Source organism: Doryrhamphus excisus, chromosome 1, assembly GCF_030265055.1.
Source record: "Doryrhamphus excisus isolate RoL2022-K1 chromosome 1, RoL_Dexc_1.0, whole genome shotgun sequence".
Lineage (NCBI taxonomy): Eukaryota > Metazoa > Chordata > Actinopteri > Syngnathiformes > Syngnathidae > Doryrhamphus > Doryrhamphus excisus.
In genome coordinates, this window is record NC_080466.1 from 24,165,887 (window position 1) to 24,191,054 (window position 25,168).

At 41.4% G+C, this 25,168-nt stretch overlaps 1 protein-coding gene across 1 annotated transcript in view; it reads left to right on the forward strand.

Moving 5' to 3' along the window:
* tspan4a (tetraspanin 4a) overlaps positions 1–25,168 on the forward strand; it is a 212,691-nt gene that overhangs the window by 121,913 nt on the left and 65,610 nt on the right. The window contains exon 3 of the mRNA XM_058045907.1: positions 4,100–4,174. Within this exon, the coding sequence (XP_057901890.1) occupies positions 4,100–4,174 (75 nt within the window). The remainder of the gene's footprint in view (positions 1–4,099; positions 4,175–25,168) is intronic.

Here is a 25,168-nt window from a genome sequence, read left to right on the forward strand (position 1 = left end):
TCAACAGCACCCGCCCCGTGTTCATAGAGAGAACACAAACTACAGAACAACGCGTGCTTTCACCATATTAGAAAATTTCTCAATGACATCAGAAAAAGTTACTAGATTTGTCGCTAGTTGCTTTCCAGAAAATAATTCGTCAAGCGGGGTTGAAATGTCACCAGATCAAGCGACAATATAAAAATTAATTAGTTACACAATAAATAAAAAATAACTAAATAATATATTACCAGGTGCTCATGTGTCTGTTTTCCTCGTCAGGAAGAGATTGCATTGGTTTCAGCACCTTGGTGTGTTTGTTCCACAGAACAATAGCATGAACGGAGTGAGCCCTTTTCGCAAGGTAACGTAGTCAAACTTGAATGAGTAGATTGCTATATATTGTCATATTCTTTTTTTATATTTTTTCATTGTACTTTTCTTAAAGTAACGTCAAATTCTGGTTTCGTTTCATCCTCTAGACACAATCCCATGTATCGTCAATGTCGTGAACTCAACACTGATCTTATGTTTGCACTTGAATAACATGTTTTTTTCATGAGTTTATGGACAGTGTGCACTATTCAATAGAATGAATTAGTGCACCTGATTTCCAATTTGTAGTCCTGTCCAAAAAGAAGTAGGACGAAGCAAAGGTTATTTAATCCCACCCCTTCTCTGTTACTCAGCAATCACTGATAATCTGTTCACTTCCTGTATGTTAGCATGTACCAAGTTACCAAATTTCTAATACTAAAGACCTAAACAGTTTGTCGTTTTAGTTATCCAGTTAATCTTTTCAGTATGAATTAATCTACAAATCTTTTGCAAAATGACTCCAAAGACTTCATTTTCACAATCCCATACTTACAATATATATATACACAATACGCACCTGGCAATCCAGAAATGGTATTTGAGTTACGGTATTTATTTCAGCATCACATACAGCATAGCTTTGTAAATGGAACCTTACAAGAACACATTTTTGTACACATATTTTATTCATAACCACCTCTCCGATGTGCACAATGTGGGCTGCCATCACTGACTTTCTCTCTCCAGTCCATGCAAGGTTGCACAGGACAGTACATTTGATATTTCTTATAAACGTATGATCTGTGCTGTTATACTACTATAAGCATTCATAAAGACTTTGAACAGGCTACACTTTTTTACACTCTTGCCTTCTTCTCCTCATAAACAGACATATGATGGAAAGAAAGAACATTCTCCCCCTTCAAACCTTCCTGCAACCTGACCTTGACTTTGTCTGCAAAGTTGGATCAACCTTTGCAATAAAAGTTAGATTCAATATTTCTCACACTTATTAAAAGCAATTAGAGTCTAAAATGTATGTGTAGTCACCACTAACGGATGCTAATGTAGGATGAACACATGGAATCAGAGTCACAGAGTAGAAGTTATAAGTCACACTTTTCTTTCAGAATTTGACTGGTTATTTGTAGCTGCTGTGTCAGACACGGACTAACTATATATGTAACCATGTAACCGGTGGTCTTTGACTCTGTGTTATGATGAATGAGTGGGACTAACTATATATGTAACCATGTAACCGGTGGTCTTTGACTCTGTGTTATGATGAATGAGTGGGACTAACTATAGTATATGTAACCATGTAACCGGTGGTGTTTGACTCTGTGTTATGATGAATGAGTGGGACTAACTATATATGTAACCATGTAACCGGTGGTGTTTGACTCTGTGTTATGATGAATGAGTGGGACTAACTATATATGTAACCATGTAACCGGTGGTCTTTGACTCTGTGTTATGATGAATGAGTGGGACTAACTATAGTATATGTAACCATGTAACCGGTGGTGTTTGACTCTGTGTTATGATGAATGAGTGGGACTAACTATATATGTAACCGGTGGCGTTTGACTCTGCGTTGTGATGAAAGAGTGACGACCAGCAGCGGGTTGCTGCAGTTGCTGCACTTTATTTTCGGCTGATGGAGGATAATAAACATGTTGTAGTTACAATGTGGTCAAGTAACGTGCCCCTCTCACATGGACATCATGAATAAAAAGGGAAAAGTACGACGTGAAACACAAATAGCATACCTGATGGAAGATAATAAACACGTTGTAGTTACAATGTGGTCAAGTAACGTAGCCCGACACAGATTACAACAGGAGATAAAAATAAGAAACAAAGTTTGAAACCAAAGACGTTTGTTAAGCCACACGCATGCCTCCCTCTCACATGGAGATCATGAATAAAAAGGAAGTAGGAAGGAGTGGCCAACACCGGAGGTGTTACACTAATTAGGAGCAGTAGGGGGTACAAGGTGACGTTCTCAGCGTTCCACATAAACATGACAACACCAACACATCAGGTATCACTTCAATTAAACAGAAACTTGTGTAATTATAACATTAACATATATACAATATTTACAACAACATGATAACCCTGTTACATATACACATGTGGGATTTGCAATGAGCAATATATAAAGTGTGACTTATCGTATATATATGTTTTTTTTTTGGGTGAGAGGCGGGGTACACCCTGGACTGGTTGCCAGTCCATCGCAGTCCCAGTTACATTTCCATCCATCCACCCATCCATCCATTTTCTATACCGCTAATCATCATGAGGGTTGCTGGTATGCTGGAGCCTATCCCAGCTGTCTTAGGGCGAGAGGCGGGGTACACCCTGGACTGGTTGCCAGTCAATTGCAGTCCCAGTTACATTTCCATCCATCCATCCATTTTCTATACCGCTTAACCTCATGAGGGTTGCTGGTATGCTGGAGCCTATCCCCGCTGGCTTAGGGCAAGAGACGGGGTACACCCTGGACTGGTTGCCAGTCCATCGCAGTCCCAGTTACATTTCCATCCATCCATTTTCTATACCGCTAATCCTCATGAGGGTTGCTGGTATGCTGGAGCCTATCCCAGCTGTCTTAGGGTGAGAGGCGGGGTACACCCAGGACTGGTTGCCAGTCAATTGCAGTCCCAGTTACATTTCCATCCATCCATCCATTTTCTATACCGCTTATCCTCATGAGGGTTTCTGGCATGTTGGAGCCTATCCCAGCTGGCTTAGGGCGAGAGGCGGGGTACACCCTGGCCTGTTTGCCAGTCAATCACAGTCCCAGTTACATTTCCATCCATCCATCCATTTTCTATACCGCTTAACCTCATGAGGGTTGCTGGTATGCTGGAACCTATCCCCGCTGCCTTAGGGCGAGAGGCGGGGTACACCCTGGCCTGTTTGCCAGTCAATCACAGTCCCAGTTACATTTCCATCCATCCATTTTCTATACCGCTAATCCTTGTGAGGGTTGCTGGTATGCTGGAGCCTATCCCAGCTGTCTGAGGGCTAGAGGCAAGGTACACCCTGGACTGGTTGCCAGTCCATCGCAGTCCCAGTTACATTTCTCTTGGCTTCTCACGCTGGGTTGCCAAGTAAAGTCAGTTATTTCCAACCTGCTCCCCTCATATTGTACCAACTAAATCAATGTAATTGATGGTTAAACGCTGATGTTTCCATCGATGTTTTCCATTGAAATGAAAATGCAATCTAAACTAAGTGAAGTCCTCTGTTCTTCTAGATGCCTGACAAGGAAGCGCCACTCATCTTTCACGTCTATAATCTGATAATCACATCTTTTTGTGACCGTCTGGAACTTTTTATTGTTTCTGAAATGTTTAACCCCTCCCGGCGTGGCTCGCAGCCCTGCCTTGAATAAGTGTTTGATGGATGAGCTCGGAAATGTTTCAAGCAGTCACACGGGCCGGCAGGAAGAAGATGTATCACCCATGAAGCAGCTCATCTTAGCTATAATATAAAGGGGAGGTACATTGTAGGCGAGGACCGCTGGAGAATAAGATAGAGCTCTTAAACTTATTTAAAAGAGGAAGGAGAAAAAGTACAAGAAGCAATTCAAATATCAAGGATGGACTTTGTTTTATTCTTCAACTGCTGCTACTTTGCCAACTCTGACATTATTAGACCTTTTTCTTTTTTTTCTTCCGCGCATCATGCTTTGGTTTCAATGAAAACTTTGTTCCCTGACAATCTAACACATGGATTAATGCAACATCAGTTGATTGGCCGCCATCTTGTCTTTCTGTTTCCACAGTTTTTCATCCTCCTTCTGGTCATCTTTTTCCTCGAGATCTTGTCCATCATGCTGTTCTTCATCTACCAAGACAAGGTAAGGCAATCCTGTTATTCATTCATTCATTTTCTACCGCTTATCCTCACGAGGGGTGCTGGAGCCTATCCCAGCTGTCTTGGGGCGAGAGGCGGGGTACACCCTGGACTGGTGGCCAGCCAATCACAGGGCACATATAGACAAACAACCATTCACACTCACATTCATACCTATGGACAATTTGGAGTGGCCAATTAACCTAGCATGTTTTTGGAATGTGGGAGGAAACCGGAGTACCTGGAGAAAGCCAACACAAGGGGAGAACATGCAAACTCCACACAGAGATGGCCGAGGGACTCGAACTTGAGTCTCCTAGCTGTGTGGCCTGCGCGCTAACCACTTCACCACCGTGCAGCCACAATTGTGCTATATTCTGGAAAATGCGGGTTGCAGGCTGCTAGTTACTGGCAGGCACTGCTGAAGACAGCTATTTGGAGGGCTTGTGTCACCTTGGTATGTTGTGACAAAGCCGGAAGGAGGTGAGCGAACACACACACAGCAGACGCCAGTAATGGCTCACAAGGGAATTTATTTTTATTAGTGTTTGATCTGGAACTTCTGTTCGTCTAAGAGAGACAATATAAAACTTGCATGTTGTTTTCACGCTGCTACAGGTTGCCACACCAAGAAAGTGTGATAATATGTGTAAAATAGTGTTTGTGTGTGTGTGTGTCTCTGCAGGAGTGTTCGGAAGTGAAGGATAATAATAAATAGGCTGACTGCACTACAGTATATATACACAGCCTTAGTTCTGTAAACTGACTTTAAGCATTTTATTCTTGTAAGTTGTCAATATTTATTTTTCATTTCACTTAGTAGTTGGGTGTTTTTGCACAGTCACAATGATATATTTTTATTAGGGCTGTCAATCGGTTAAAAGATTTGATCACGATTAATCACATTTGGTCCCTAGTTAACTCACAATTAATCACATTTAATCGCAGATATCTATAGTAAGTTGGGGAAATCTCTTTGTGGTAAACGATTCAATGTGCAACTACAAAGATAATTACATCCAATTTTATGTAAAAGGATATCAATTTCGGAACTATGGGCCATTTTTTAAAACAATACAGTCAGCAAGCATATTTTTGTATTACTATTTTTCTTTATTAGCATATTAGCTCTTAAACTCGCCCACAAATGTTCAGCAAATACAAAATGTGAACGAGTGAGACCTCTCACACTGACACAAATATCTTTTTGTTTATTTATGTCACCTCAAAATAAGATTTGTTTATTTAAATTCGAAATGTTTGTGAGTAAAAAAGCCAATTTGGGAACATTCAGAAAGGATTATTATTGAAGATTTTCCTCAGTGCACCTTGACCAAAGTCAAACACAGCGACAGTAGCTACAAATAACTTTGGTCTTGCCACAAGAGCCATCTGCCAGGGTTTTGAAGCTAACTTTACCAATGAAAATCAGTATTTGCTCAGTATTTGTTCCGGCTTGTGGCTACAGAGTTACCGTGCTTCAATCAAACTACGGTTCTGTTAGCGCGTCAACTTTGACAGCCCTAACTACTATATATATATTGCTTGAAGAGAATGATATTTGGGTGATGGACAGTTTACATTACCATTGTGTTGTACATTGTGTTTGTTTTTTATACATTGAGGTCCATTTTATGTTGTTTAAAAACACAAAATGTGCATGTTTTGTGTTGATAGGTGTATCAAAACAAATGAGCTTTCAAAGGTACAATTATTTGTAAATATTTTAAGCGATTTACATCCCTATATTTTCCCATTTTTCCTTTGTCTATCATGTTTATACTTATATATACTGTTTATACATCATTGCCGCCAGTGATACACAATCTTGTCCCAACCAGAGATTGTGTCATCCGTCTATTAAGCATTTTAGCAAATCTATTGTGTGTGAGAGATTAGTCGGCACTAAAGCAGTGCCAATCCACCCAAAATGTCTTGTCTTGATGCATCCAAGTCAAATATGTCTTCTGTGAATAATGCCCTGAGGTTTGATGCCGAAACACAATTATGTTTATGTGAGCTTGCCCTGCTGAATGGCTTTAGCCGCAGTCAGGGGGCACATCACTTCACAAGCACCACCATCTTAATAAACATGACGCTGACCATTAGCGATAATGGAATCATTTTTCTACCTCATTTGAATCCCAGATGATAAGGGAAGCCTGAGTTATCAAATGATTTCTTCTTTTTTTACTATTTTGTCAGTAATTGGCCATAAAATTTAAATGAGCTGTGTGTGGGAGTGCTGCTAAGATTTCTGTCGTTGTGGAGTCATTTCTGCGTAGACCTCCTGTGTAATTGATTATGTGAGAAAACAAAGTGAAATATTTGACAGCACAAAAATCAAACCTTACTCCACTTAAAAAGGCTGCAGTGGCTCATTTGGAAGGTCTTTGCAACCAAAGGGTCACAGTCACAGACTCAGAGTTAATGCAACTAGTCATTCGAGAAATGCGAATTAGCTTCCTGACTCGCAATCTACCGAGCCACCCCAACCTTAGCTGGTGGGGGGGGGGGGGCATTAACCATGTGTGCAACGTGTTGCTCCTTGCATGTCGGTATACGTGGCCTGTTTTTTTGTGTGGAAAATACACAGCTCAGTGAAAACTTCATTCTAATTATGATAATACATGAAATAAAAGGAAAAATGCTGGAGTCAATTATCACGAAGATAATTGTTTTGGCCTTAATAAAACCAACTCTGCTGATATATTCACATGAAAGCTTAGCGTACATACGGAATAGTCGATGTTCTCTAGAGGCGCATAATGACCACAACTGGTGCACTGCTTTTGAATTACGGGGGCTATTCATAAATCACTAGCAATTCTAACCCACTGGTGTTGCATTATTTATGTGTTGAGACAAAAAGTGTTGTCTCCTAAGACAGCAGCCCAAGGCCAAGCCTGTGTGAGATGCCTTTATGTATTTAGGTAAATATCAACATACTGTACTCGGATAGTTTAGACTAGTATAGACCTTTGTTCTCTGTATGGTGGGCCTGTATGTTGTTAATATTTGTTTACTTTAGCTGCTGTCATCTTTTAGCATCTGCACTGCAGTAGAAGTCAAATGTAAAGAAAGAATCAAAGTGTGAAGCCCTGGAGTTTTTCTATTTTTTTTTTTTGTACAAAATCAACAATCATATATAATTCACTACACCTTGACTAAAGCTGCGGTTTCAGCCAGAGAATATCTACCTCAAAGCATGATACTTCATTATAAGTACAGTATACCGTCGGGTGTTGTTTTGGTGCACACTGTGGCAAATGTTTGTGTTGCTTGGATAGATTTTATGTAAGTTTTTGAAAAATGAATAAGAAATGTGATACGGTTCCCAGGATATTTTTGATGTGTTGGACACAGTAAAGGATGCGTGATGGGGTTGGCCGTGTTGAACGCCCCTGGTATTCTGCCACCGCTGGGACTTGCATGGCAGGTTTTTTTCAGACCAAGAGGTGCTAACACATGCTATGGCCACATGGCTGACGTCGGCCCTGCTTCTTGCTATTTTGTTAACACTGTTGTCGTGATAATGCATGCTGGATTCAGACCCGTGGGGCAGAAGTGCTGGAGCGCAGTGTGGAATGGACAGTTTGCGCTTATATCAGCAATTTTAGATGGAGGCTGCTATAATCCAAGACTTGTTTTTTTTTGCGTATATCGGACCGATAGCCGATGCCAATACCGGATCGGGGTACCCCTACCAAAAAGTCAGGCAAAAGCAAAAAAAACAATGGTGTAAATTGAGGGGTACGACTATTTCTAGTCGCCATTGTTCACTCCCACACAGGAAGCTAAATAATGTAACTAGTAAACAGTCATTGGGGTTGCTCACTTTCAGGAAAAGTGTTTAGGCGGAGAATTGCAAGTCATGCGCTCATATATCAGCAGGGTTGGGTATCGAGTCTTGAGCATCGATGGGGACCACGATGAACATTCCCATTGTCCCAGGCTCGTTCAATTTTTAAACATTTGCATTCCTAGTTTGAATGCCCAGTCTGCCAACTGGAAAAAATATCCAGCGAACACCAACGAAGAAGAAGCAGCTACAAGGTTTGGCTTAACTTCATAAAAACCGGCTGTCAGCTCAGTGCAACATTGGGAACACAATGACATGCAAAGGATGGTGCAGGACCAACACCTCCAATTAATTAAACACCTCCCAATTCATGGTGTGGAAAGAACAGTGCCCCGATTTTTGACTTGCTACATCGGATTTCCTCTAAGCAGCCACAATCAGGAAAACCAAACAATAAATAACGTCTGTCCCGTGCCAATCTTAGCATATGTTGACCTACATCGGATTGCGTTTAGCATCTTTAATGCACAGAATATATTAATGTGCCCTCCTCCACATCCTTTCATTTTTCTGTATGCACCCTTCAGTGGTAAAAAGTTTACACAGTCCTGTACTATGTAGTACACATCCTTTATTTGTTAGAAATACCTACAATTGACTCGCTGGAGCTCTGTGGAATAAAATGCAGCCAAGCATACAAATCTGTTGCAACCCAAATATAGCATCTTTTTGACTGTAACCTCCTTTTACCATGTTGTCTGATGGTTTTGGAATCCAAATATATCTGTGATTATCCTTCCCCATCACCATGGTAACACCTTTCAAGTTAGCCCGATGCACGGAAAGCCATGTGCTCAGATGCCATAACCTAAAAAGAGCGTTGCAGTAAGTGCATATTGATGAAGTCCGTCCCAGGATTCCGGGATGGTCATGCGCAACAGCCCGCTTTATTACGCCTGCTTTAGGCCTGATAAAAGGCTCCATGACGCTGCTGGAAGCGACATCAAACAGCGCCTAGATCTTCCTCACAACCATTTGTTTCACTCTGCTGGATCCTAAGGGAGATGGAGTTCTGTGAGGTTAACATCAGATGAAGCAATGAGACTCTGTACTGTCAAAGCGAATAGCAAAAAGGCTGACTTGGTGGTGCCGTAATGAAAGTTGGAATGTGTGTTTTCTCTATTAGTAGTTATGATTATTTTAATTATTTGTGTAATATACAGTGTAAATGTACTATTTACGCTGTACATTGTGACATATTTGATCATGGTCATCTATTTATTCTCCACATTATTATTATTTGTCTTCTTTTGTCTCTGGTATTATATGGGAGCCAGGCAACGACATTTCGTTGGCAATTTCACTGCTGTGTTATTGTGCAATGACAATAAAGGACGTCCATCCATCCATCCATCCATCCATCCAATCACCTCATTTATTAGGGTGAGTCCAGACAGAGGACACTCTTTTCGATTGCTTGTAGGCCAAACCGTGATCTCCTTCTTTCGGTCACGACCCAAAGCTCTTGACGTAAGGATGGAAGCGTAGATCAGCCAATGAATGCAGAGTCTTCCAGCTCAGCTCTCACTTCAAGACAACAGTCCGGTACAGTGACTGTATTACTGCTAATCCACCAAATCCCACGCTCCAGCCTTCCGTGACTTGTAAATAAAACCACCTGGGACAACACTAATTACTAATAACAACTCATTTCCAACCCGAAGGGACGAGTCTCAGACGACCTCAGAGGTGATCGAACTGCCCTGACAGAGTCCGTCATGACCATGTTACCGGCAATTAGCAGAGATGAGATCTAAGTGTGCCCAAACTGGAAACCCTGAACACCTCGGCTGCGCCTAGAATTCTGTCCATGAAAATTCAAAGCAGAATGGATGACACAGGACGTTCTTGGCCCATAGGCCAACATTCATCAGGAACAGGCTTGACTTACTGCTGCCATTGAACCCTGGACTCCCAGAGCCCCCACCAACAGGACACCACAAGGGACACAGTCAAATGAATTTTCCACAAAGTCCACAAAGCACATATGGACCAGTTGCGGAAACTCCATTAATTCTCCAGTACCCTTGAAAGTGACGATCAGGACGAAAACCACATTGCACCTCCTGTAGGTGAGGTTTGACTCACGGTCTTACCCTTCTCTCCAGCGCTCAAGAATAGACTTTCCCTGGCTGCATCCATCCATCCATCCATCCATCCATCCATTTTCTATGCCGCGGGTATGCTGGAGCCTATCCCAGCTGACATACATACCTATGGTCAATTTGGAGTGGCCAATTAACCTAGCATGTTTTTGGAATGTGGAGAAAGAAAACCCACACACGGGGACTAAGGGTGTGGAAAATAATCTATATTAATCGATACATCAATTGCGAGTGCGTTGGCTCATTCACTGGGTATGGATGCAATTGACGGGTGAAATCTAGATTCATCGCGATGCGTTTGTGGGTATCGGTAAAATCCGATGCAAGCGCCGTTTTTATTAATGTTCAACTTCAACCCATATGCTGTTCCCCAGGTGCCATGAATGCACCATCATTATTTTGTGTTTTATATTGAATACTGACGGAAGCTGTGACGCACATACAACTATTAGTAAAACAGCATGGACGTTCGCACGCAAGCAGCAGTGAGGAAGTTATATATATTTAACCCCCCCCCCCCCCCCCCAACGTTTTAATGGATTCTCAAAGAACAATGGAAAGCTCGACAAAATGTCCGCCGTTTGCAAAGAATGCCGCGTTAAGAAGCCGTACAACGGCAGCAGACAAACATGCAGACCCCCTTAAAAAGGGGACACCACAACACGGACAAGTCTACCGCCGCCTCCCCGTCTAGTTCCTTGTCGGACACCCGGGGAAGAACCAGGCAAATCAGGTCAGTGGATGTTCCACTGCTTTCCAAACTGTCCAAGTATTTGTGGAATCAAACTATGGAATGGATTGAGTAAGGAAATCAAACAATGCACAACGATGAGCCAATTCAAGAAACAATACAAGCAGTTGATGTTTGCTAAATACAAGGATGAAGAGTCTTGAACCAGTCATGATGTGCTATATATATCACTATATTGACACGCACTATGGTACCCATTATGGCATTGGATGCTCATATCACCTCCTACGAGGTACCAGGTACATTATTAAAAACAAAAAACCTTAAACTGTATTATGGAAAGCAGGAAGTGAACAAATGTAACAGTTACTGATTGTAAAAGTACCAGATGGAGGGGTAGGATTTAATAAGCTTTGCTTCTTCCTACTCCTTTTGGACATGTGGAACTGGGAACTGATTATGGGATGCACTCAATTGGAATCTGATGCATGTTCAAATGAAATAAAACCATTACCATTACCATTACCATTATTTGCATCATGTTGAATCGCAACAAATTGCATCATATCATATTGGATCACATTGATTTGAACTAAATGATTATCGCATCGTATCGTATTGCATCATGTCGTATTTTATCATATCACATCGTGAAAAGGGTGAATCGTATCGTATCGCCATAAAATTCTACGTATCATTAAAGTATGGTATCGCTGGCAGTGCACGGAGATGTGTATCAAATCGTCCTCAGTGCTGAGATCCACACCACAAAAAGGGACATGCAAACTCCACACAGAGATGCCAAGGGAGAGAATCGAACCCAGGTCTTCCTGATCTCCTGACTGTGTGGCCAACATGCTAACCGCTCGTCCACTGTATGGCTGGCTGCATACATATTCTACTATATTATAAATACAACCAAGTTCCATGTAGCCAAAAAGCCATCCATCTAGTCAGCATCCATAATGTTTATTTTGGAGTGCATCCCAGCTGACTTGGGGTCAGAGGCGGATACACACTGGACTGATCACCAGTCAGTCACAGGGCTGATGCAGAGAGACACACTCACACACATTCACACCTCCAGGCTATTAAGAGTCTCCAGTTAACCTGACCTTTGTGTTGGTATGTGGGAGGAAGCAGAGCCCCCGCCCCCCCCCCATGGAGCCCACATAAGTAAAAAGAGGAAGCAAAAATAAGCTCATCCACTAGCGGTAACATTCCATTTCATTATTTATTTATAATGTATTTTCATTACTGATATTGATGGCCATGGTTGTACTATGGAGGTTAAAAGCATTTATGGTTATAAATTTGGGTTCATGAATGCGCCTGTGGGGATTGTAAAGGTCCCTACCATAGCACATGTAATTGAGTCAGGATTGGAATCCAATTGAAAGTGCTGACACAGAACAGATCAATAACAGTGATAGCAATCAGTGCATGTTCCTGCACCATTGTGCCGTGATCATTTACCCTGGGGTCATTACATAACAATATTGATAGGGCTGAAGCTGGTTATATAAATGGTACAAAACTACGTCCAGAACTGAAACCGTCCTCATATGATTTTTCTATGAGTGTAAATGTTGTCGCGACACTAGACACTGCAAATATACCGAATGCTAATCTTAACATGAACCTCATTTGATTTGGCTATGACCTCCTGCCGATTCTGCCATTTATGTCCCAACCTCAAAATGACCTCAGCTGTGAGGTCAGTGCAGCATTTCGCCTGAACGCGGCTTTACCAGGACCTGTCATGGCCAGGCAACTGAGATGATTTACCAGCAAGTCAAGGTAAGGGAGGTAATACTGCAATGAAAAGCAAGTGGCCAAGACTTATGACCACATTGGTTCCGTTGAATGAAGCCTTAGTTTGATGCTCCAAGGATTCTTTTTTGCTTGTCAATGAATCGACTAAACCATTCAGTTTAGATTAAGAAACACAGAGCGGTACGAATTCACATTTTAGACTGATTTAAATTCAAATTTTGGAGGGGACCGGAAAGAATGTTAATGGCAACTTTTGAACTATTTTGTGCTTTCCCGACGACGTACACAGAATAACACTCTCTACTTGAACTCAGACAAGCAAGAGACACCGTTTGGATGAAATAAAGAGTTCCAAGTGCCGACAGCCACCCGCAAGCCAAGCTAACTGGCTAACTTCTGAAGTTCAAAGCAGTTGCCAAGCAACAAAACCATGCAAAACGCTAAAACGGGGACATGTACAGTGTGTCATTCAGCTAGAAAGATTCAATATTGGTTGGTGACTTGAAGATCCTGGCTAGGGATGAGGACGTACCCCACTTATCTGGATCTGGTCACCCATCTAAATGACCTGTATCGGTATATGTACTTGGAGTGGGCGGGTTTAACCACAAAATGGGTGGGGCTTTAATTGATACATTATTTTAAATTGGCATGGATTGATGAGAAGTTGCTGTATTTATTATTATTCTGTATACTGTGTATGTGTGTAAGTGATCCTTACTTTATTGCAGAGGTAGGGAACCTATGGCTCGGGAGCCAGGTAGGGCTCTTTTGATGACACTATCTGGCTCTCAAGCATTTCTTACCACAATAAAAATGTATTTTTGCTAACATTTTAAAGTAAACATCACAGAAATCACTGTTAAAAATAATATTCAAAATCAAAACTTTCTTATGCATTTTAATTCGTCCATCTCTTTTCTACTGCAATACGGCCGACCATATCCATCTTTCCTGATGATATTTTCCAGGTCAAACACCAAAACTTGATTATTACTGGGTAATGCGGTAGTCTACCTCGGTCATTGAGATGTCAAAAAAACATGTAAATGTAAACTTTCCTCCTTTAGTCAAATAGCTAAAGCTGCAGAACCAAGCCTTCTGGTGAAGATGGCCAAAAGAATGAAATACGTGTACTGAATACGGTTCAAAACTATGCAGCAGCAGAAGTTGCATTAATGGCAGCAAGTATTTGATTTATTATTAGACACTGCGCTGCTCACGAAAGTGTGCTGGCCACACCCCATTGGCGTGGGGTAGTGTGCCTGGTCTACATAATTAGAGTCCATTATATCTAAAACTGTTGGTCTTACATAAAAATGCACACATTTTATTGCATTCAAAATGTATATGGCTCTCACAGATACACATTTTAAAATATCTGGCCTTCATGGCTCTCTTAGCCAAAAAGGTTCCCGACCCCTGCTTTATCGTATTCATTATTGTTTAGGATCTGTGTGAAGTTGGTGATTCATGCAAACATGCAGTGATGACAAACAGGGAAGTTTTCTGTCAGCTTTGCACCACTTATGTTCTGAAACAAGTTTACCAAATGACTTCAGATACAAACCAAAGTAGAGGCAGCTGAGGAAAACCTTTGCACCACGTACGTGAATGACTGACCGTGGCTGCTGCTTGCAGCCTGCAGGGTTTGTCCAGGGAGGGGCGGTTGCTGTGTGTGACTGACCAATCACAGAGCATGAAGAGGGAATACACGATTACGATTTCTTAGGTTTGGTTGTATGGTGGACCACAGATACAGAGACAAGAGGCAGAGAGTTACAACAAAAATATACAATATATATTCCCTAACGCAGCCCAAAACGGTTTAGCACAAGGCGATGGGGTAGAAGGTACACCATGGAGGAGTCCAGAAACACGGCCGAAGGAGGCTGCAATCCACCGGGAAGTAGTCAGAGGTCCAAAAATAATGCACTGCTCAAAGTACATGAAAAAGGAAGCGGAATTAAATGGTGCAAAAGGTTTACATGCGGAGGAAGAGCGGCTGTGTAAATGCCATAGAAGAAGGAATAGTCCAGCAAAACTCAGCTGACAGCAGGAGCAGAAGTCGCTGCTGCAGTCGTTACAGGTGTGCCCAGTGGAACTGCCTCCTGCCAGAGAAGGGAGTTCTGTGGAAAAAATGAAAGTGGAGGAAAAGGCAGGGACAAAGTATTAGGAACAGCAGGCGTGCAACAGGAGAATGGAACAGTAACAGTAACCCCCTCTCAATGTACATCATGGTGGTTTTTGCTTGCTTATCTGGAAAAAGCCAGTATAAATCTGCTAATAGAGTGCAGTCAAGAATGACTGAGAGCGAAATCCAGGAACAGTCCTCTGGGCTGTACCTCTCCCAGTCGACCAGGTACTGGACACCCCTGGCCCTTCTTCTAACGTCAAAGATAGCCTTGACAGTAAATGCAGGATGACCATCAATAAGCCTGGAAGGAAGAGGCACCTCTAGGGGTCTCAGGGTGCTAGAGGCAGCAGACTGGGTAGAGACGTGGGATTCATCATGAGAAGGATGCATCCTCTGGAAGGTGTACTTGGATAGATGAGGGGTCCAATAAACCGGAGCTGCGGCTTCCTGGAGTCAGTAAGTCGAGGCAAGTCTCTGTTCAAGCTTGTACTGAGGAGTCGCGCTGCGATGATTATTCGCAAAGCGCTGGTTGCGCTCTGAGGTGCAATACGAACATGGCACAGGTGGGCAGCCACGGAGGGGGCGGCCACTTCACACTCCTGTGAGGGGAATGCTGGCGTTTGGAATCCGTAGGCAGAATGAAAAGGGTGTAGGCCTCCAGCAGAGCTGACCGGGGTATTGTGGGAGTATTCAATCTACTGTAAGTTGATAGCCCACGAAGCAGGTTGTTGGTGGCACACGCAACGAATGGCAGCCTCATCATTTTGGCATTATTTCAGATTTGTTCAAAATAGGAAGTGAACAAATGTATTAGCAATGATGTGAACGGGAGAGGGGGAATGGTATTGAATAAACTTGAGAATTGTGATGTAATGTATTTCGATATAACCATGCATATGTGTGTACAAAATTCCCATTAAAATGAATAGACAATCACAATATTTACAAGGTCCACATTTCGCAACCAATTCAAACCATTCCAACGTGAAAACGCCTAATCTACCGGTAGTCCCCATTCCCAAAATGACCATTCATTCATTCATTCATTTTCTACTGCTTTTTCCTCACGAGGGTCGCAGGGGATGCTGGAGCCTATCCCAGCTGTCTATGGGCGAGAGGCGGGGTACACCCTGGACTGGTGGCCAGCCAATCACAGGGCACATATAGACAAACAACCATTCACACTCACATTCATACCTATGGACAATTTGGAGTGGCTAATTAACCTAGCATGTTTTTGGAATGTGGGAGGAAACCGGAGAACCCGGAGAAAACCCACCCATGCACGGGGAGAACATGCAAACTCCACACAGAGATGGCCGAGGGTGGAATTGAACCCTGGTCTCCTAGCTGTGAGGTCTGCGTGCTAACCACTAGACCGCCGTGCCGCCAAAATGACCAGTTTTCCTAAAAATTCCACATTTCCGTACAGATTTTCAGTTCAATTTCCACACAATTTTCCATCCATCTTAAGATTTATTTACTGCGTCTGAATTTGTCAACGCCTTCCAACATCAAAATGTTCAACTCATTCAGCTTCCTATTGGCACAGTCAAAGAAATTCCCACATTTGATGTAATTCCACATTTTCCATGACAGAATTCCCATTGAAATGAATAAACAATCACAATCTTTACAAGGTCCACATTTCGCAACCAATTCAAACCTGAAATAAATGAAACCACAGTTTGCCATCCAACTAACTTCATGGGCGCTGTATGTAGATAAAGGCTGATTCAAAATGGACTACGTGTGGGTCTGATGCACACAAACCCGTCGGGCTGTAATTATAATTTCTTTAAAATTTTAAACGTTAGGTTCCTCCAGGACAAATAAAGGCTTCATTTGTAAAGAAAAAGCCATTAAAATTGATACATTTTGCTGAAACAGAATTCACAATGGACATAATGAATGAATGATCCAGCTTCAGTGAAACATAACAGCATTCTCATGGTGTTATCATGTAGCACGAGTGCTAAATGTTTCATGGGCAAAATAACAGTATAATGAAACCAGTGACTTAAAAAGCCGCCCTCATTGGGATGCTGATTGATGGGATGGCTGTATCTTTCAGCACAATGCCTGTGCCTTTGAGCTTGTAAATGTATCATAGCCCTCAGGTTAAAAAAGGCAGAGAGCAAACCAGCATCTTGCTGAGTCTACATAGCGATGTTGAGAGCCAGTATCCACTGCTTCAGTCTGTCGCAGTGTTTAGTTGGTAGTGTGTGGAATCTCCAAACTGACCAACTTCTCGCCTAATTGCCGCAACCTTGTTCTATACATGCGTGAGGCATGATTCATAACCTAGCGTTAACTTGTCCAAAGTCACACATAAAACTGCAGTAGCTCCAGCAGGTGGTGTTACTGCTTGGTAGAGGCCTTGGGCGATGTGAGTGATGTTGAGTCTATAGCAAGGTGTTGTGTTGCTACACCAGAAAAATATTGTTCTTTGTGTTTGCTGCTACAATAACAATGTAGCTTTCGCTTGGTTAATATACATGTCAGTTATGTAAATGGAATATTGTTGGTGTTTTTTTTTGTCTTTATATCAAAATACGATTGTCATGTAAGCGCATTGTTGGCTCAACACACAGAAATGGGAAAGACATACGCTTGTTTCACATAAGGGTAGTCGATGATGGGCAAAATTCCGAAAAAAGTGCAGTTTTCCTGTGTTCCTTAGTTTGTGTAAGCATTCTTGACCAATAAAATTATTCTGATATACAGTATATATTTTTCAATTTCTTCACTGTATTTTCTTGTAAAGTTTTGTAAAAATCTCAGTTCCTCTTTTTCTCACAAACTCAATCTTGTGTATCGTCTAGTGAACTGAGAGTCTCGGATCAACTTTTATTGCAAATGTTGATCCAAACTCCAAGGAGGACAAGTTAGTTCACTGCAAAAAAAAAAAAAAAAGGCTGGCCAAACATAAGATAAAAAGACGAGATTTTGGGAAAAAAACAATTTCAAGCGAGTGAAATGATCTGTCCATGCAACAAGTAAATTTTACTTGATCCTGGATTTAAGATTTTTAAGAGCTATAGTCTGATCCTACAACAGAGATTTTAATGTTGCGGAGCCGCCATGGATTCGGTGTGAGCCCGGGGTTACAGTATGTCATTGAATAAATGAAGCATCCTGTGGATGTTGTAGAATCTTTAAAGATGTTATTTGTTGGGAAAACCAAAATTACTTATTTTGAGACTTGTTTGTTTCATTTGAACATTTCTGAACAAACTAGACGAAAAGTAATCCCTCATTCTAAAAGGAAGAATATACTATAAAGTCAATATGTAAATAGGCCTTAAAACCAGGCAAATTATCTCCCATGTCTAAAAATATGATTTTAAATCTTGGCAAGTGCAAAATAATTTGCAGTGCTGCAGTGTTAAGGAAGTCCACAAATACTGGGGATCGTCTTTTTTCAAAGAGTAAATGCATTATTAATTTGGCAGTAACTTATGTAGCGCATAATAAGGTTAGTTCATGAGTGTAATCATCAGCCTTGATCTAAGGACTCCATAAATGTTGTGTTCATATTAATTTGCCTATATTTTTATTTTTAAATGGCTTCATTTCATTAAGAAATTATGCCACGTAAGTCACACAGTATAGTATTCTATATAGTCACATACAGTATATTTTCACATGACCTTGTTTCATTAAACTTGATGTTATTAGATCTCAACTGCAGCCTTTCCAGAGAGAACCCGTCTCCCGGTGGATTTAGTTGACATGCATAGTTTCAGCTTGAGGGTCTGCTGTCAGTCTCAGCTGACATCTGACTGCATCAAGCACGGATCGCAGTCAAAACAATAAACCAAATGAGTGGTGAGGAGTAGAAACACGCACAATGCGGTCTGCTCAGAAGGCAGGAAGAAGACACGGCAACTGCAAGCATCGTATCTGGAAGGCTTGAAATGGCCCACCTGTGAGACTCGCTAAGTCCCATTTCAAGCACAATAACCCCCCTCTTTCCACATCATTACCCTTCCAGCAAGAGCCGTCAGACCAGTGGGGCTTGTCGAGATATCACGTGGCTGCACCTCCGACTTGAATCATTTTCATTTCATGTTGAATGCCAAATGCAATTAAACGAGTACCCAAGGCTAATCATGTTAGTAAAGTTCAACCACATCAAAGAAAATGTTCATACAAAAGACAAATTGAGATCATCTGCAAACAAGATGTTTGTGGAAGCCGGTGATAAATGTGACAAGGGAATGTGGAGTTTGACGGCTGCAGATAAGCAGGCTGGGAAATTGCATGCATAGTTTGAGTCATTTCAGGAAAAATAAGAAATCCAGCAGAAATGGACGTGCCTGCCCGATACCTACACCATGGTTTATAGGGTCTCCTCCTCATTGCGTGTCTCATGATCCTAGGGGCCGAAGTAGGGGGTAGTCAGGGGCCGTTATGCCCTGGAGGGATCAGCTACAGTATGAAAGCCCTTAGACCAGGGGTCTCAAACTCAATTTACTTGGGGGCCACTGGAGCTTGGGTCTGGGTGAGACTGGGCCGCATCAGGTTTTCAAAAAAAAAACAAAAAAAACGCATTTGTTAAAAACAGAAAAATTAAAAAAATTCACTTTGGTTCCAATTTTCTACAATAAAAGCTCTGATAAAACATTCCACTGTTCTCAAATATCTTACTTTTTATTTTTCTACACAAAATAAGATGAAAAATAAATAAACAAATCAAGAATAAAGAAAATCAACCAATCAGTAATAAATAAATAAATATAATAATAATAATAAAACGGCAAATAATAAAAACTTTAAAAAAAACACAAATAATTGGTGGGTAGACAAATGATTTTTTTCAGATTAAAATGAACAAAGCATTATTAGAGCCCTGTAGACATGACAAAACACGACTATAGTCACATTTATACTATTTTTATTTACAACATATTGCGCAACTGCAGGGTCTTGAGACACATGCTAACTCGCAAACTAGAGAGCTAGCGACCTAAACGGTAGCCTTCAAGTTATTTCCTTTAAACTTCAATAGCCAAAAACTTACTACTTCCACATGGATAGGGAGGATAACTATTAACAGTTATTTAACCTTTAACATGAACATTAATCAAACGTAATCATTTTTTCTGGGTACATGATACCATACAGCATCCATATCAAACTTGCGCGGGCCGCACTAACATTAAACTTTCATATCAAGGCAGGGGCCTCAAACTAGTGTCCTGCGGCCCACATTTGGCCCGTGGGCCGCGTGTTTGAGACCACTGTCTTAGACGAAGAGTGGATAGGTGCGGGACTTGACAAGAGTGGGTCACCAAGGTCCCCCTCTGGAGCCAGACTTGGAGTTAGGACACGATGGCGACCGTCTGGTGGCTGAGCCTTAACCCACGGGGCTCGTTTGGGCACAGCCTGAGGAGGCAACCTGGGTCCTCCCTCCATTGAGCTTACTAGGGGCCAAAGGGGTCAGAGGCTGGGCGGCAACCGAAGGTGGGGAAACTTGGTGAGCTGATCCTCGGCTGCAGATACTAGACCAGGGGTGGGCAAACTTTTTGACTCGCGGGCCGCATTGATATGACAAAATTTACGGGGGGGGCAGACTATATATTTTACACGTAGCAGTCCACCTGGTATTATTGTATCTGTAAAATTGTCATGCAATCTGCTATTATTATTTATTATTTTATATTTATATTTAAATATTTTAAAAATAATAAAATATTATAATAATTACAATAAAATTAAAATAATAATAATTATATTATTATTATGTAAAATATGCAAATATAACAATAATATTATATATAATTAATATAATAATTAGCATTAATATAATAATTATAATAATCATAATAGTTCTAATAATAATTATAATCATCTAATAATAATAATAATAATAATAATAATAATAATAATAATAATAATAATAATAATAATAATAATAATAATAATAATAATAATAATAATAATAATAATAATAATAATAATAATATTATGTGCTTGTGTCCCTTTTTTCAGGAGCACTTTGTAAACAACAGATCATGTCAAAAAACGAAATTGATAAAAACCATCAAAAGGTTGGCTCAGGCCATGATGCCAGGTTGTATGTTGAGTTTAAATGAAATACTTTGGAAAGATTGGGCGGGCCGTATTCAAACACTTGGCGGGCCGGATGTGGCCCCCGGGCCGTAGTTTGCCCACCCCTGTACTAGACGCTACTGGAGCTATTAGTATGTGGAATGTCACTTCTCTGATGGGGGAGGAGCCTAAGAGTACTTTTCTAGTACTTCATCGTGGAGTACTTCCAGATAGTGTTTGTCGGACTCACCTTGGTGCACAGCAAGGGCTCTGGAACCAGTCCTCTTGGGAGGGGCTGGACTTTATTCCACTCTGGTGTTGCTAGCAGTGAGAGGCGACGGAGTTGGAGTTTCACTCCGTGAACAAGAATGAGAATGTTTCCCTCCCGCCTTCGGGACGATTGTTACGTCACCCGAATCGAGCTCTGTATTTCTTTTTAACATGAAGCAGAGGAAATGCATTTGCAATGCATTTTCAAAGAGTTTGAACCATCCGCCTCATTGCAAGTTGACCCAAAGAGTCAATTGGCCAGTCAGTGTGACACGATAAAGACGTCTTGACAGTATGACAACAAACACAAACAGTTCGTTTTTTGCTGTGCAACATATCGGAAAAGAGGCAAACATGTCAATCACTCTCCCAGAGTCAAATCTGGTCTTGTTTTGCCTAAAACACGCACAAAAAAAAATATATATATTCACATTTGAGACGCAGAAATCAGAGGATATTTGCATTTTTAAATAAACAAAAGAATGAATTGAATCCCCAAATAGTTGTCAATGAATTGGTTGATCTTTTATTCATCGATTAAATGTTGCAGCTTTAATGACACACATCTGTTACCCGCGTCGGGAAAAAAGCATGACATTTGTAAATGTCAGATCCATAGGAACCCTGAAATTGGTACAAATAAATTGGATATGACACACCAAACATTTGCTAAATCTTCATTAAGTGTTTATCCGTTTCCAAAGCGTTTTTATCACCTCATTCCCAGGTGGATTTGGGAAATAATCTTTCACTAAACAAGCTGCTGTGCCATGTCTATTCCGCCCCTGGCTTTAAAATATTCAGTGTGCTTAAGGACATCAGAAAGAGTTTGCTCGCATGTTCACAGATTAGTGCATTTATTTAGCAGCACCTTTGGGGGAACTGTGTGGGAAAAGTGATAAACTAACAGATTGTGGTAAACTGGCGTAGGGGTGTAAGATGCCGCTACTCTGCTGTCTTCTCCTGATGCATGGATTTAATTAAACAGTTGAGGGGTGGGAAGCGTCACTCGAAATCCAGCACGGTTTCAAGGCGAAGGATGAAAAAGCTCTTCCAACCCCATGCTGTCAAATATTAGCCCCGGGTGAACATCTGCGATATTACAAGATCGTTCAAGGATTGTCTAGCTCAGTGAGACTATAATATCAGAAAACTCATCCTGAATTGGACTTTTTCTATGATTTCTACATCGTCCCTGTTGATTTGGATTGCTTTGAAAGGGAATTAGCTTTTTTTTTATTCAATTATTATTACTGTCCATCAACCTCCAATTTGTAATCAAATTAACTGCAAGGTGTTATAGTTTACTTGCTGTTAATTGCCTTTTTTTCCTGGTTCCCTGAAATAGATGTTTTGCGCATTATAATTACGGATGAGTCGTTTGTGCTGTCTTTGAACAAATGCTGATTGCTTTAGTGTATGAAATGATCCAGAAGAAGAAGAAATGTTGGTTCAACTTGCTTCAAATACACCTAATATGTGTGGTCAATTAAAAAACAAAATAGTTTAATTCAAAATATAGCATAGAGAATACAAGACATCAGCGTCATTTATGTATTTATTTATTGTAAACACTGAGGAATAATATAGGACAGAAATTCATTCATTCATTCATTTTCTACCGCTTTTCCTCACAAGGGTCGCGGGGGTGCTGGAGCCTATCCCAGCTGTCTTTGGGCGTAAGGCGGGGTACACCCTGGACTGGTGGCCAGCCAATCACAGGGCACATATAGACAAACAACCATTCACACTCACATTCATACCTATGGACAATTTGGAGTGGCCAATTAACCTAGCATGTTTTTGGAATGTGGGAGGAAACCGGAGTACCCGGAGAAAACCCACGCATGCACGGGGAGAACATGCAAACTCCACACAGAGATGGCCCAGGGTGGAATTGAACTCGGGACTCCTAGCTTTGGGAACTGCGCGCTACCTGCTTGTCCGCCATGCAGCCCCTATTTAGGAACATTAAAAAAAATAAAAAAAATTGCTACCTTTAAAGGAAACGTCCGTTAACGTGTTAACCTTTACACCCGTAATTCATATAAAATGATTAATAAATAATTAATAATGTCCAATTTGGCCCACATTAGGCTTTGTGTTTTGACCCACTGTGTGATTGGGTTTGACACCCCTGCATTACGCACGTACTCAGGCGGAAGAAAAAGTAGTTCCCACCAACCGTATATCATTTAAAACAGGGGTTCTAACCTTTTTGAACTCGGGACCAAATTTTCCTTAACAAGGTGACCTCGGGCCGCTTGTCCTTAGTTAGGTAGCGGCGCTATGCTGGAGCCTATCCCAGCTGACGTCGGATGACCGTACACGATGGTACAATATTTAACGAGGGCCCTGCAATTGGATGGCGACCAGGTCCAAAGTCATCTGGGATAGGCTCCAGCATACCCCACCTACACTATTAAGGACAAGTGGCATAGATGGATATTTGAATGGTCCCCAGGCCATATTGCGCAGGAAGATTTGGTCGCCGAGGTCAAAAAGGTTGAGAACCCCTTCTTTAGACTCTCTTCTGTCATCTGAAAAAAAAAATGTCTTGCCTTTTTGGGTATTCGGCAGTAGAACATAGAGTGGTCTCACAGAAAAAAAAACACATTTTGACCAAAAAAACTGAGAAAATTAGCTTTTTCTGCATAAAAGCAAATTCAAAAAGAATGGTAACTGATGTCCATATTTTTTGTTTTAGTGACACCTCAAACATCTGAAGAGAAAAAAAAGATTTTGATGACAAAATATCAACATACATTCATTCACAGACTTACAATATAACACAAAATAATCCTCTATTTACAGATGTATGCATGTGTGTTAACGATAGACGTGTATGTGTGTGTGCATGCAAACTATTTATAGACAACAACAACATTGTTACCTCCGTCTTCCCTTCGCCTTCGCCATCACGACGCATCCACAGCCTGATAAACTGCCAGTCAGTACAAACAGCCTGTATTTTTGTCTCTGCTGGATCTGTTGACATTTCCCTCTGTCAGCGTACAATTCACCAACTTCTGTCTTCTTCATATCCAAACTGTTGCTGTCGATTGGAGGAAAATAGACTTGTTGCCAACTAATGGGCCAGAAATACGTCGCCTGCAAGTCAAAACTTCACACAAAAGACGCATAAGACTTTGATCTGTTGGTCCTGCAAAAAAAGCAAAAGATGTCAATAAATGTCTTTGGCGGTCTACGTTACTTTTTGAAAAGACGTCTTAGGCATCTCTGTCACTGAATGAATTCATCATTTACAATGTCTCAAATTACTGAAGTATCAAAAGTATCAATATTGTCATTTGGGAATTGATTTTAGGTATGAAGAGCTGGTATTGATCGGCACATCACGAGTTTGCCAGTGGAAGATTTTGTGGCATATGACCAAGAACCGTGGTGGTCTTAGATGTGGGCCACTTGGGCAAGTACTCAGGGTAGCATTCTCAGGGGAGGTGTTGCGAGGATGAAGGGGGGAATGAAAAGATTCATATTCATTTGTGTGGTAGCCCTTTATTCTTATTCTTATTGATTATTATTCTTGTCACTTACAGAAGTACAAGCAAAATAGTGCAATCATCCGTCCATACGTATACAACATACTATGCAGTGAGACAAGGGGGGACAGGACGGGATGATTGGGCGATGAAGGGGGAGAAGCAGGGGGACAACACATGGAGAGGGGAGGGAAAAAAACCCTCCAAAACTCCAAACTAGACTCCTAAATGAAGGAGCACAGTGTGGGACTGTTAAAAAAACCTTGGCATACAATTTGGCATTCATTCATTCATTCATTTTCTACCACTTTTTCCTCACGAGGGTCGCGGGGGGTGCTGGAGCCTATCCCAGCTGTCTTCGGTCGTAAGGCGGGGTACACCCTGGACTGGTCGCCAGCCAATCACAGGGCACATATAGACAAACAACCATTCACACTCACATTCATACCTATGGACAATTTGGAGTGGCCAATTAACCTAGCATGTTTTTGGAATGTGGGAGGAAACCGGAGTACCCGGAGAAAACCCACGCATGCACGGGGAGAACATGCAAACTCCACACAGAGATGCCCGAGGGTGGAATTGAACCCTGGTCTC